The sequence below is a fragment of the Poecilia reticulata genome, linkage group LG10, assembly GCF_000633615.1.
Source record: "Poecilia reticulata strain Guanapo linkage group LG10, Guppy_female_1.0+MT, whole genome shotgun sequence".
Classification (NCBI taxonomy): domain Eukaryota; kingdom Metazoa; phylum Chordata; class Actinopteri; order Cyprinodontiformes; family Poeciliidae; genus Poecilia; species Poecilia reticulata.
The window spans coordinates 31,967,680-31,979,600 of NC_024340.1; the positions used below are offsets into that span (position 1 = coordinate 31,967,680).

The 11,921-nt window shown below is 41.2% G+C and overlaps 1 protein-coding gene across 1 annotated transcript in view; it reads left to right on the plus strand.

The window, feature by feature from the left end:
• slit3 (slit homolog 3 (Drosophila)) overlaps nucleotides 1-11,921 on the plus strand; it is a 222,596-nt gene that overhangs the window by 156,119 nt on the left and 54,556 nt on the right. Inside the window, 8 exon segments of the mRNA XM_017307210.1 lie at nucleotides 864-1,008; nucleotides 4,540-4,611; nucleotides 4,963-5,034; nucleotides 5,147-5,218; nucleotides 5,731-5,874; nucleotides 6,963-7,126; nucleotides 9,049-9,199; nucleotides 10,681-10,755. Of these exon segments, the coding sequence (XP_017162699.1) occupies nucleotides 864-1,008; nucleotides 4,540-4,611; nucleotides 4,963-5,034; nucleotides 5,147-5,218; nucleotides 5,731-5,874; nucleotides 6,963-7,126; nucleotides 9,049-9,199; nucleotides 10,681-10,755 (895 nt within the window).

Here is an 11,921-nt window from a genome sequence, read left to right on the forward strand (position 1 = left end):
CTAACTGATGGCTAACAGACAGCTAACAAACAGCTAGCAGATGGCTAACAGAAGGCTAACTGGTGGCTAACAGACAGTTAACGGATGGCTAACTGATGGCTAACAGACAGCTAACAGATGGCTAACTGGTGGCTAACAGACAGTTAACGGATGGCTCACAAGCTGCTAGTGCCTGCATCACTCAATGCGTCGACTTTAAACCAGAAAGACTCCGCCATTTTTTATTTCACCGTCACTAACTTTTCCGCCTCTCCGTCGGAATCCCGGTGTGCTTGCGTCAGTTTGTTGCTGTTGATTAGTTTGAGCTCTGATGCCATCTAGTGATTGAAGAACTGCTTATCATTGAAACATGAATAAAAAACATGAACGTTAAGTATTGATTTAAAATCTCGTCATTCCTCCTCGTCTTTTCTTCTTCATGTCATGCAGGACTCTTCACAGCTCCTCAGCATTTTTCGCCTCTTCCTTTTATTCTGTTTCCTTCTCAGCTGCTTCCTGTGTCTTTGCTCTCTTCTTGCTAATATCCACTCATATTTTATGTGCATATTTTGCCAAAATAATAAGCAGCATTAAGATTCAGTTTCTTCCTTTTTCATATCAAAGAGATTGCATGTTTTCCCAAAAGGTTTTTATGCCTCAAAATCAACACAGCAGCCACCACCCGAGATTAAAGTTCATTCTGAGGAGACGAACCCGGCAGTAAGAAATATCCTGAAATATGAAGAATTATGGATGAAACTTCAGCTACAGCAGGAAGTAGAAACACAGCTCCAGGCTGCAGAATTGTTTTTTTATTTCTGGCTTTGAGCGCAAAATAACTGTTCAGAAAGAAGCAGAAACTAGCTGTCCATCGCTGATTGCAGGTCCGGCGCAGACGGAGCTGAGGGCGTGTGCTCCTCAGGTCGCAGTCTGTCCCCCCAGCTGCAGCTGCAACAACAACATCGTGGACTGCCGACGGAAAGGCCTGGCGGAGATCCCAGCCAACCTCCCAGAGGGCATCGTGGAAATGTAAGCTATTTGGGTTCATTTCACTTTCCCTGCAGCTGATCAGGTTTTCACTCTGGCTTATTGGGTTAGCATTAGCTTCTGATAGCTTATTTACTTGTTTAGTAGTTTAGCGTTAGTGTAGCTAAGATTTTTGTTTAATGAATTAGGGGTGAGTGAAGGTAACTTTTTGATTAGCCGTGCCCACCACTGGTAATAACTAATACTGATTTTAGTTCAGACATGTATTTTCCATTTTGTAAAATGTCCACCAGAAAAAAGAAAGACAAGATTAAGAAAATATACATCATTGCTGTGGTTCAAAATATGTAGCAATGATTTGACAACAATTTGAGAGAAAAAATTTGTTTTCCATGATGACCAAGGTGGCCATCTTGAAAAACCTAAATATTTCTATGGGTCCAGTTACGAATGATTTGACAGCCAAAGTATTTATCAGTGATAAATATTGACATGTTTAGTCCAAAAAAAACATTTCCCTTGATGACCATGGTGGCCATCTTGAATTCTTCAGTGGCTAACGTTTTTGTTTTGTTGTGTTTTTTTCCAAAAAGCAAGCCGAGTTACGTAATGTGAAAGATTTAGAAATATTTTTGATAAAGTTTTGGCGATGGAAGGGGTAGTTATTTTGGGTGTATCAAAATTTATTTTACAAAACTGCAACAGAAACACTTTTTCACATCATGAGTCACATGATGAACAACAGGATGTTGCTACTGGTGTAAACCAGTAGCAACAGGAAGTAATTGGTGGTGATGGCGCATTTTGTAAACTTTAATGATTTATTGTGTAAACAAACTTTTTCATGTGCAAATTGTTTTGTTTGATATTAGTGGAATATCGACAAAGATTTGTCCACATTTGTCAGCTATTGTCACAGCAACACAGTTTTCTAAAAAAGAAGTCATAAATAGTTATTGTCACTTTTATTGTTTTCACAATATTAACACAAAATATCATGATGAAACTTTTAAGTCCATGTTGCCCACAGCTAGTACCACGATGGAGGAAAAATGTCTCAAACGCATCAATAACAGCCTGAAGTTCTGATGTTACACACACACACACACGCACACGCGCGCGCGTTCCACCAGGGGACATGTTTGATATCCGTATCGATCGCCGTCCCCGGCCTGTTTGTGCAGAGGACAGCTGCTTGATTGCTCTGTGACTGAAGGAGAAACTCTGCAGGACATTTCTACCACGGTTCTTTTTCCAACTCCTAATGTGACCATTGATATAAAACAAACTGCATAAATTTATTTTTCCTCACCTAGCAGACATTTCATTAAATAAAATACTCTTACTTTGTAAAACAAACTTCTTGTTATTGGTACTAATTATAAATGCCTGGAAATGATTTTGTATTATTGTTTGACTTATGATTATTTTAGATGTATTCTAGGCTAAAAGAATAACTTTTTCTTTTTGTGGCATTTTACTGCATTTTTCGACATTTTGCAGCGCTTCGTGGTGTTTTGCTACAATTAGCTGTTTGCAACATTTTGCTGCGTTTTGTGGCATTTCACAGAGCCATCCTGTCTGTTTGGAGTGGTTGTGATGAACGTTGTTGCCGCAGAGTTGAACAGTTTGACGTATCAGCAGTTCTTTAATGATCTTTAATGATCTATGTGTTTATTTGCCGCCATTGTTTGCTTCCATCAGCTTCTGTTTTCATCAAGGTGTGACCCACTTCCTGTTTCACCTGTTCTGAGGTTGTTCTGTTTTAAACCCTGGAGACGTTTCAGCCTCTCCTTCAGCCAGGAGTCGGCTCCTCGGGTCGGATTGTTTCTGATTGGTTCTGTCAGAACCAAAGTGTTCTGGTTTCCTCCGAGTCTGAATAGAAATCAGCTTTACTGACTGTAGATGAATGCGGTCAGAACTAGAACCAGGAAGATGTTTTGGTTTTCATTCTAATCGGATCAGTTTCAGATTTATCTTAATTACTGATAGAAAGGAGGCAGATATGGATGGATGGATAAAGGGAGAAAAGGAGGAATGGAGGAGGATGTGAAGAGAAGAGGAAGAAGGGGAGGAAGAGGAGAGCTGGATTAGTTTCCATTCATCATCCTGACAGCCGACCCTGTGGCCGGCCTTGGGACCTCACCACATCCTTCACTTTCTCTCCTCTAATTTCTCCTTTGCTGTCCTTTTTTCCCTCCATCCTCTCCTCCTCTTCCTCCTCCTCCTCTCTTCCTCTTCCTCCACCTTCACATCCACTCTGATGACATTCAGAGATTTATTGAAAGTAAAATGTAGAAATTTACATCTGGAGCTAAATCTTCAACTAAATGTTGAAAACCTCTGAGCTGAACTTTTAGTTTGTTTTCAGCTAAAACTGATAAAGTAGAAAAACTTTTCTAATAATTATGGCACAGAACCAATGCAGCGGTTGCCGTTGTTTATTTTTACCGCGTTCTCAACTCAGAGCTCTGTTCTAAGCTCCCTGGTCTAGTTAAAGTCCCAGGAGAATTTATGTTTGTGATGGTAGGAAAAACAGAGTCTAATGGTTGCTATGGAGACCAGGTGAACCTGCAGCATACTGTCATCCCCAGTTTGATCAACTGAAAGTAACAGAACTAACTAAATTTATTTTCCATACAAAAATCCCAGCTGGGAACCTTTGTATTGATGTGTTTCTGGACGTCTGTAAATCTGCCACACAGCTACATCTGCTAACAGCAGCAACGGAAGCTGCTTCTCGGTTGATTTCTGCTTCAAACCGATCTGATCGGACACTGGAAAAGACTGTTGCAGTGTTCAAGTTGTGCTAAAAGGAAGATTGGATTCAATATTTTTGCAAGCAAAGAATCAATAAAAAAAACTTGAAAAAGATTAATTTAAAAAACAAGACTTATTTCTCAATAAATAAAACAGAAATAGACATTTTGATATTAACTTAAGATGTATTTGCAATAGTTGAACCTACATTTATGGAGTTAGTTATTTTTCAGATTTTATCTTTTCAAATGTTTTGCTTCATGGATTTAGTTTTCTAATAATTTTGTTTTTCAGATTTTATTTTTTTAAATTTTTGCTTTTCAGATTTTATTTTTCAAATCTCATTTTACAGTTTGCGTTCCTCTCTTTTCGGGGGCCTCATCCTTCCTCTGAAAAACAAGTCAAAGATGCATTTCTATTGGTCAGTGTGGAGCAGGAGCGAGCCTTTCTGCTGTGTGGAACAAAGTCTGTTTGAAAAAATTCCAAATGTAAAACTTTAACAAAATAAAATAAAAAAATAAGAAAAAACACATTAAAAAAATTTAAATACATGAAAAAATCCTGATAGAAAAATAAAATTGGAAGAAATAGACAACTGCATTAGTGTTCTTTCAACTTTAAAATGTTTTTATTGAGAAGTTTTTTGAATTTTAATTTTCGAAATGCTTTTTTTTCTCCAAATGTCAATTTTTGAACTATATTCCTTGCTTGCAATAATACTGAAACAAATTTCTGTTTTTGTTTTACTATTTTTATGTGATGAAAGTTCAGCCTTTAAAGTCGATTCTCTGATTAATGTTTTTCTTCCTGAAGCCGTTTGGAGCAGAACCTGATCAAAAGCGTCCCGACAGGAGCGTTTACAGCCTACAAAAAGCTGAAGAGAATGTGAGTAAACAGACACACACAAGACAAAGTTTTGTTTAGATACTGAAAACTTCAAATATGAACATTGGGATTGTCCTTGTATTACACCTAGGTCCCAGTAATGTATGTATTCAAATCAAAAGGCATGTTAAACCACATAGACAGACACACACACACGTACACACACACACAATAATAATCCATATGGATCTATTAATTTCCCTCTTCCCACCTGTTTTCTCAGCTCTGTCTCTTCAGATTTTGTTGCTCTCTGATTTTCCTCCTGATTCGTTGTTTTTCATGTTTCCGATCGTTTGTCTGACAAGTTGAATCCTGTTAGCAATTTTTTCCGTACTCTCATTCTGTCCACAGAGACCTGAGCAAGAACCAGATCTCCGACGTGGCGGCGGACGCCTTCAGCGGACTGCGGTCGCTTACTTCACTGTAAGTGCGCCACGCATCCCAACACGCAGGAAAAGAGAAAAGCAGTCAGGAAGTCACTGAATAAAGGAGTTTCACATGGTGCTGAGTTTGTGTCTTTGTTTGTCCCTCACAGGGTTCTGTACGGCAACAAGATCGCTGAGCTACCTAAAGGAATATTTGATGGACTTTCTTCCCTGCAGCTACTGTGAGTCTTCAGGAAACTGAAATATTTTCATCATTTTAGCTTCACGACACCAGAACAAAGGAGATCGATGCAAGGTGGAAATGCAAAAGTCAGGATGTAAGAAAACAGAGATCGAGTCGAACAATGACTTTGTTTTTTAAATTACACAGTTAAAAATGAACAGCGGTAATTTGGGTTATTTAAAAGATGAGCAGAAAAAGATGATTTATTTTTAAAAGTCATGTCTTCACCATGTTAATCATTCATTCTTAAATGTCATAGTTTCAAGTATATTTAGCATGTTAAGCTGTCTAGCTAAATAAATACAAGAGAATATGATGCTACATAAAGAGAAGAGAAAACGATGCAAGGCTCATGTTTCTACGCTGCATCATTTAGTACATCCAACTTTTTAAAAACAAACTGATCCTCTCCTCACAGCTTCCTGGACCTGCTGTCACCATGTTGGACTCCACAGCAGACCTTCAGTGGTCATAATGTTCTGCTTGTTTTCTTGACTGTTGGTGTTTTAGATTACTGAACGCCAACAAGATCAACTGTCTGAGAGTGAACGCCTTCCAGGACCTGCAGAACCTGAACCTCCTGTCTCTGTATGACAACAAGCTGCAGAGCATCAGTAAAGGCCTCTTCGCTCCGCTGCGCTCCATCAAGACTCTGTAAGTTCAAGATGGCCGCCATGGTCGTCAAAGTAATGCATTTTTTAACAAAAGGTCCCAATATTTATCACAGATAAATACTTTTGGTGTCGAATCATACTTTATTGGACCTTTGAAATCGTACTTACTGATAATATTTAGATTTTTCAAGATGGCCACCATGGTTGTCATGAAAAGATAATTTTTGCACTGAAATTGTCAATTAGTTGAATGTGTTTGGTGTCAAGTCATAGCCTACATATTTTGAACCATAGAAATCCTACATATTTTGTTGATCTGGTGGACATTTTACAAAATGGCTGCCATGGCAGTAGTGGAGAATAAATGTTTGCACTAAAACTGGCTGTAGTTTTTACCAGTGGTGGCTACAGCTAACCACAACATTAGCTTCACTAATAGCCAATTTGCCAGACAAGAATCTTAGCTATGCTAAAGCTGCCACTAAACATATACAAACATTAGCAGAAGCTAATGCTAACCATTTAGAACAGTGTTTCTCCCCCCTGGTCCTCACAGCCCCCCTGCTCTGCATGTTCTAGATGAGCCTCTATTCCAGAACAGCTGATTCAAATGGCTGCATGGCCATCAGGTGCTGCAGACGCCTGTTAATCACCCAGAGATGCCATTCAGGTGGCAGAAGGAAACACCTGCAGGACAGGAGGCCTGAGGACCAGGGAGGAGAAACACTGATTTAGACGATTGTGTCTCATCTTCTTCCAGTTGACGACTGATCTGAGATTCTCTGACTGCAAAGTCCTCCATTTCTGCTTCTGCTTCATTTTATCACTTTAACATTTAATGAACATTACGACCAAACTGGAAAATATATGATGTGACAAAGTTTATTCAGGTCATGAAAATGGGGAACATTTTATGGCAATAATTGGCTAAACGGGCTCCAAAACAGCGGCCATCTTGAACAATGGTGTCATTCTGAAATTAAAGTAAATGATGGGAAATGTGAAAAACATCCCGCAAGAGGACTTGAGGTTTATTTTTGAATCCATATTTGGAATATATTTACAGCAACATTGTTCATGCAGTATTATTATTATTGTTGTTGTTGTTGTCATCCTGTGTGTCTCCAGACACCTGGCCCAGAATCCCTTCATGTGCGACTGTCACCTGAAGTGGTTGGCCGACTTCCTGTTCGACAATCCCATCGAGACCAGCGGCGCACGCTGCAGCCACCCGCGCCGCCTGGCCAACAAACGCATCAGCCAGGTCAAGGGCAAGAAGTTCAGGTGCACAGGTGAGCGCCGCGCTCTGCTCTTCAGGGGTCAGGGGTCATCCTCCCTCTGGATCCTTCCAGACACAGACATGTTTCATCTAGGACCAGACATTTATTGTTTACCACTTCTCATCATGATAAGAAGCTTCTGTTTATTCAAAGAAAGCATCTATAAATATCGATACATTTGAAAATATGGTTAAACAGTCATATGATCAAATGTTTTTCAGACTTTGATAAACGTCCAGAAAACCTGAGACTCTAAAAATTATGAAGAAACAATTTTTAAAAACTAGACTTTGATGTATTTCGAGAAATAATTAGATTTAATTTTCACCAAGGAAGGAGTAAAAGTACCAGTAATACTTTTTAACACCTATTTTCCTTCACATTTTTACATATTTCTTTCATCAATATCAACATGATAGAAATTTATCCACCTCTCTCTTTTGTGAAAGTTGTATGTTTTCTTTATTTAAAAAACTAAAAAAAATAGCAAAGAAATTAGGATTTAAAAAAAATACATTATTTTAAGAAATATCTCTTTATTCTAAAGGTTGTGTTCACTTAGCTGGACTCTGGAGGGTAAAGGCTGCAGACGTCTGGATTAGATCAAAGCAGATTCAGGTGTTAGAACGGCCTAGTCAAAGTCCAGACCTGAATTTAAAGGAGAATCTATGAAAAGCTGATTTTCTCCATCCAGTCTGCCTGAGCTGGAGATGACAGATGGGAAGAAAATCTATTTTACCACTAAATAACCTGCTTTGCTTCTTTATTGTTTTTCATTTATTACACTGTGAGATCCATGTGACAGGAAGTCTGAGGGGCGTGAAGACTTTCTGACATGAAATCATTTCTGTCGTTTCTCCGCCTCCAGCCTCTTACAGAGCTCCTGCATGTTTCCTGCCAGCAGGGCGGCGCTGTCTCAGATCTGTTTCCGGCTCATGTCTTGTCAGAGGGTTGTTCCCCGTCAGGTTCCCGTTGTTGTTCCCAGGTTTAAATTCCCGACTGCTTCGGTTCTCGCTAAGCGCCGTCTGTAGCTCCGCCCCTTGCCACGCCCTGTTGGAGGCAGCGGCCTCTGCTTCAGCTCTTCCTGTCTGTCGCTTCTCCTTCCTGTGCTCCCCCCGTCCCCTGCTGCCACCTCCTCCTCCTCCTCTTGACCCCTGACCTCTCTCTGCCCCTGATTGACTGGTGCAGCTCTCTGTCGTCCCGCCTTCCTCCTGTGTGGACCTTCATTCTGATTGGTTCTGCAGCTGTCTCTTGTGCTTGATCTAACCATGTGGCCCCGCCTACTGTGACATCACATGGTTCCGTCAAGCGCCAGGGACCGCGCGGCACACGCCCACATGCCTCTCCCGGCCAATCACACGCCTCGGAGCCTGTAGGGGTTTGGCTCTGACTCCTCTGACGCCGTGAGAACGATCTGCTTCATCTTTGTTGCGCAATCATAATCTGACATCAGATATTCCAAATTTCAGCGCTGACTGACGGTAAAACTTCACAGAGCTGGTTACAGGTGCAGATTTTCATTTTAATGTGTTTTTTCCCCTTAAAAATGTTAAAATATAATTTTTTTGCACTTTCCTTCAGTTTGACTCCTGCTTCCTGTTTCCTGCTCCTTCACTTCCTCTTAGCACAGCACCACTTCCTGTTAGCTGGTCGTGCTGCTCTCGTACATGTTCCTCATTGAATAAGACTTGTTTAATAACAGAGGTGAACTCCTCCGGGGTTAAAGGTCGTGTGTCTGCTGGATGTTCATGTTTCTCCCCAAAAGATTAATTATTTTTTAAAGTTTCTGAATGTTTTGTATCAACATTTTGAATCCACAGCTCTCTCCTCAGTTTAGTGCTTTGATTTTTTTCCGTCTTCTTGCTGGTTTTAATTTCCCTCCCCTCTTCCTTCTCTCTGTTTCTGTGTCCTCCAATGTGGCTCGCCCCCTGCAGGTCAGGAGGACTACCGCAGCCGGCTGAGTGGGGAGTGTTTCCAGGATCTGGTGTGTCCGGAGAAATGTCGCTGTGAAGGCACCGTGGTGGACTGTTCCAACCTCAAACTGACCCGGATTCCTCCGCACATCCCTGAACACACCACCGACCTGTAAGAAACAGAAAACATCTGCAGGCTGACGCACATGCATGTTAGCATCGCCTTGCATCATGATGTCAGTCTAGAATACTCAGTCTGGCACCATCAGACTGAGTATTGTCAGACATCAGTTCTGACATGATGATGTCAGATCAGTAGAATATTCTTCTACTGACAGAAACTGATCATTCATGTTAATAATGCCGCTACGTCTGGATGAATAGATCTCTCCTAAAAGAACATAGAAACTGTTTCTGGAGACGCTTCCTGAGGTCTGATGGACAAAATGACTGTCGCTACACCCATAAGCCAGGGGAAGCATCCCAACTGTGAAGTATGGCACCATGCTGCCTAACTTGGATTTTCTTTTCTTGTTTTCTTTTTTGTGACATTTTATGCTGCTTACCATCTGATGGTCCAGTCGACCAGAACTTCATCATCTGCTGTGGCTCTGAGTCAAACCAACCTGTTCCCCTCCTGGCCTGTGGGGGCGCTGCACCAAGAACCACTGAAGGAAACGACACAAAAACCTCTGAAGACACTGAGAGCAACTTCCTTCTTCACCAGATGGAAACAAGATGGAGGATTTTAGCGGTTGGAGGATTTCTGCTGCTAGCGCTAGGCTAACATGTTAGCTTTGGTTGGATTTACCCAGAATGCCCTGTAGTCCACTTCCTGCTTCTGGAGCGGTCTCTGGTCCGCTTGGCGTTCACATTCAAACCGAACCCAGACCCAGGTTTGGAAAACCAGAGGTCAATTAGCATTCACACCTCACAACTGAACTGGACTTTATAGAACAATGGACAGGAAGAGGCGTGTCCTCCAAACAGGAAGAGGCGTGTCCTCCAAACAGGAAGAGGCGTGTCCTCCAAACAGGAAGAGGTGTGTCCTCCAAACAGGAAGAGGCGTGTCCTCACGGCTTTGTCAGGGAATCCGAGCTGCTGATTTGGTTCTTCTCGCTGAAGAGGAAGATGATCCGCTCCTCTTCGGCTGTAGGTCGGACGGTGAACTAATCAGAAAATGTGAAGCGTTTCGATGAACCGCAGCAGGAAACGGCATCATTTCCACCAAAACTCTTCAGTTTGTATAAATCATTCTGGTTTTACTTCATCCAGGTTGCTCCGTGTTTTAATGCCACGGATCTCATTAGAAAGAGTCCCTGGAGCTGAGCTTTCACTTTCATCCTGCAGTTCACACACACACACACACACACACACACACACACACAGTGCATCCTCTTAGCAGCACCTTTTTAGTACAAATGACCTCAATAAAGCAGATGTCTGGCTTGCTATCTGCCCAGCTGTTTTCTCTGGGCGATGCGGCTATTGATGACTACATAGAAAAGATTCATCGCTCTTCCTCCTCCTCTTTTTTATTTCTTCACCATTCTTTGTTTTCCGCTGCATCATAGTTCAGAGCTCTGTTTCCTGGCTGCATGTGAAACAGAAAATAAATGAATCTAACTTCCATCTCTGCCCTGTTCTCCGCAGGCGGCTAAACGACAATGAAATCTCCGTCCTGGAAGCTGCTGGGACGTTCAGGAAGCTGCCCAGCCTCAAGAAAATGTAAGTTTATTTCCAAACACGCTTCTCATCTGAACTGTTTTTATTTTCACTCAGGAGATTCACTTTGTTTTATCACCCAGATCAACAGCTTCACTAGGATGAGGCGTTTAAAGCAGGTTAAAGGGAGATGAGTACGCCACACTTTTCAGATTCTTATGACTAGAAATGTTAAAACCTTTGAATCAGTGTCCTTTCAGCTCACTGTCACATAAAATCAAAGGAAAATAAAGAAATGAGGAGACGTTTCCCTTTGGCCTTTTCTTTAATTGATAATACGAACAGCCAATCAAATCAGAGGAACCAAAGTTCTCCAGGTTTCTCTTTATAAACATGGATTTGGTGGAAAATAATCTGAAAAACTTTGTCAGTGTGGAAGAGCCAACAATCATCCACTTCGGTTTATTTCATTTCTAAATACAGAGTCTGGAAAAATGAAGAGTTTGGGTAAATATCTGTTCGTCTACCTGCAGGTATATCTGTAATTTTTATGCTTCATGGTTAAACCAAAGATGAATTCATCCAAATCAATAACTGTGAGCTGCAGCAACAAATCTAAACAGTTTCTTTATGAAACGTTTTCAGGAACCAATGTTCACGCACCGCCTGGCGCCATGGCAACAAGGCTCCACCCACAACCCGGCGCCATGGCAACAAGGCTCCACCCACAACCTGTCACAATAAAACTACGATCAAAACATTGATAAACGTTTAATAATTACTCAGTTCATCCGACACAACCATGCGTAGAAACAATGATTGGAAATGTGAAATAATAAATAATGATCAATAGAAAACAAATATCTTCCAGAACCTGATCGTTCACACAGCGTCGATCCTGCTGGCCATAAAACCCAGATTAGTTTTTTCTGCTGATCGTCATATAGACTAATGAGAATATTTAAGCAATAAACCCAAAAACACCATAATTAAGCTTCCATATTGTTCCTTTTCTTTAACAAATAAAATGAAAGTTATCAGCCACCAGGGAGCAGGAAGCTCTCAGGATATTAAAATAAAACACATTTAAAAATCCTGGGCTCAGCGCTGCTTTACGACTCAAACGAAACATTCAGGGTTTCCACCAGCAGCTGAGATTCGTATGAGGGAACCTGAAGTCAGGTTCTGGACATAACGTCAGGTTCTGGACTTAACGTCAGGTTCTGGAC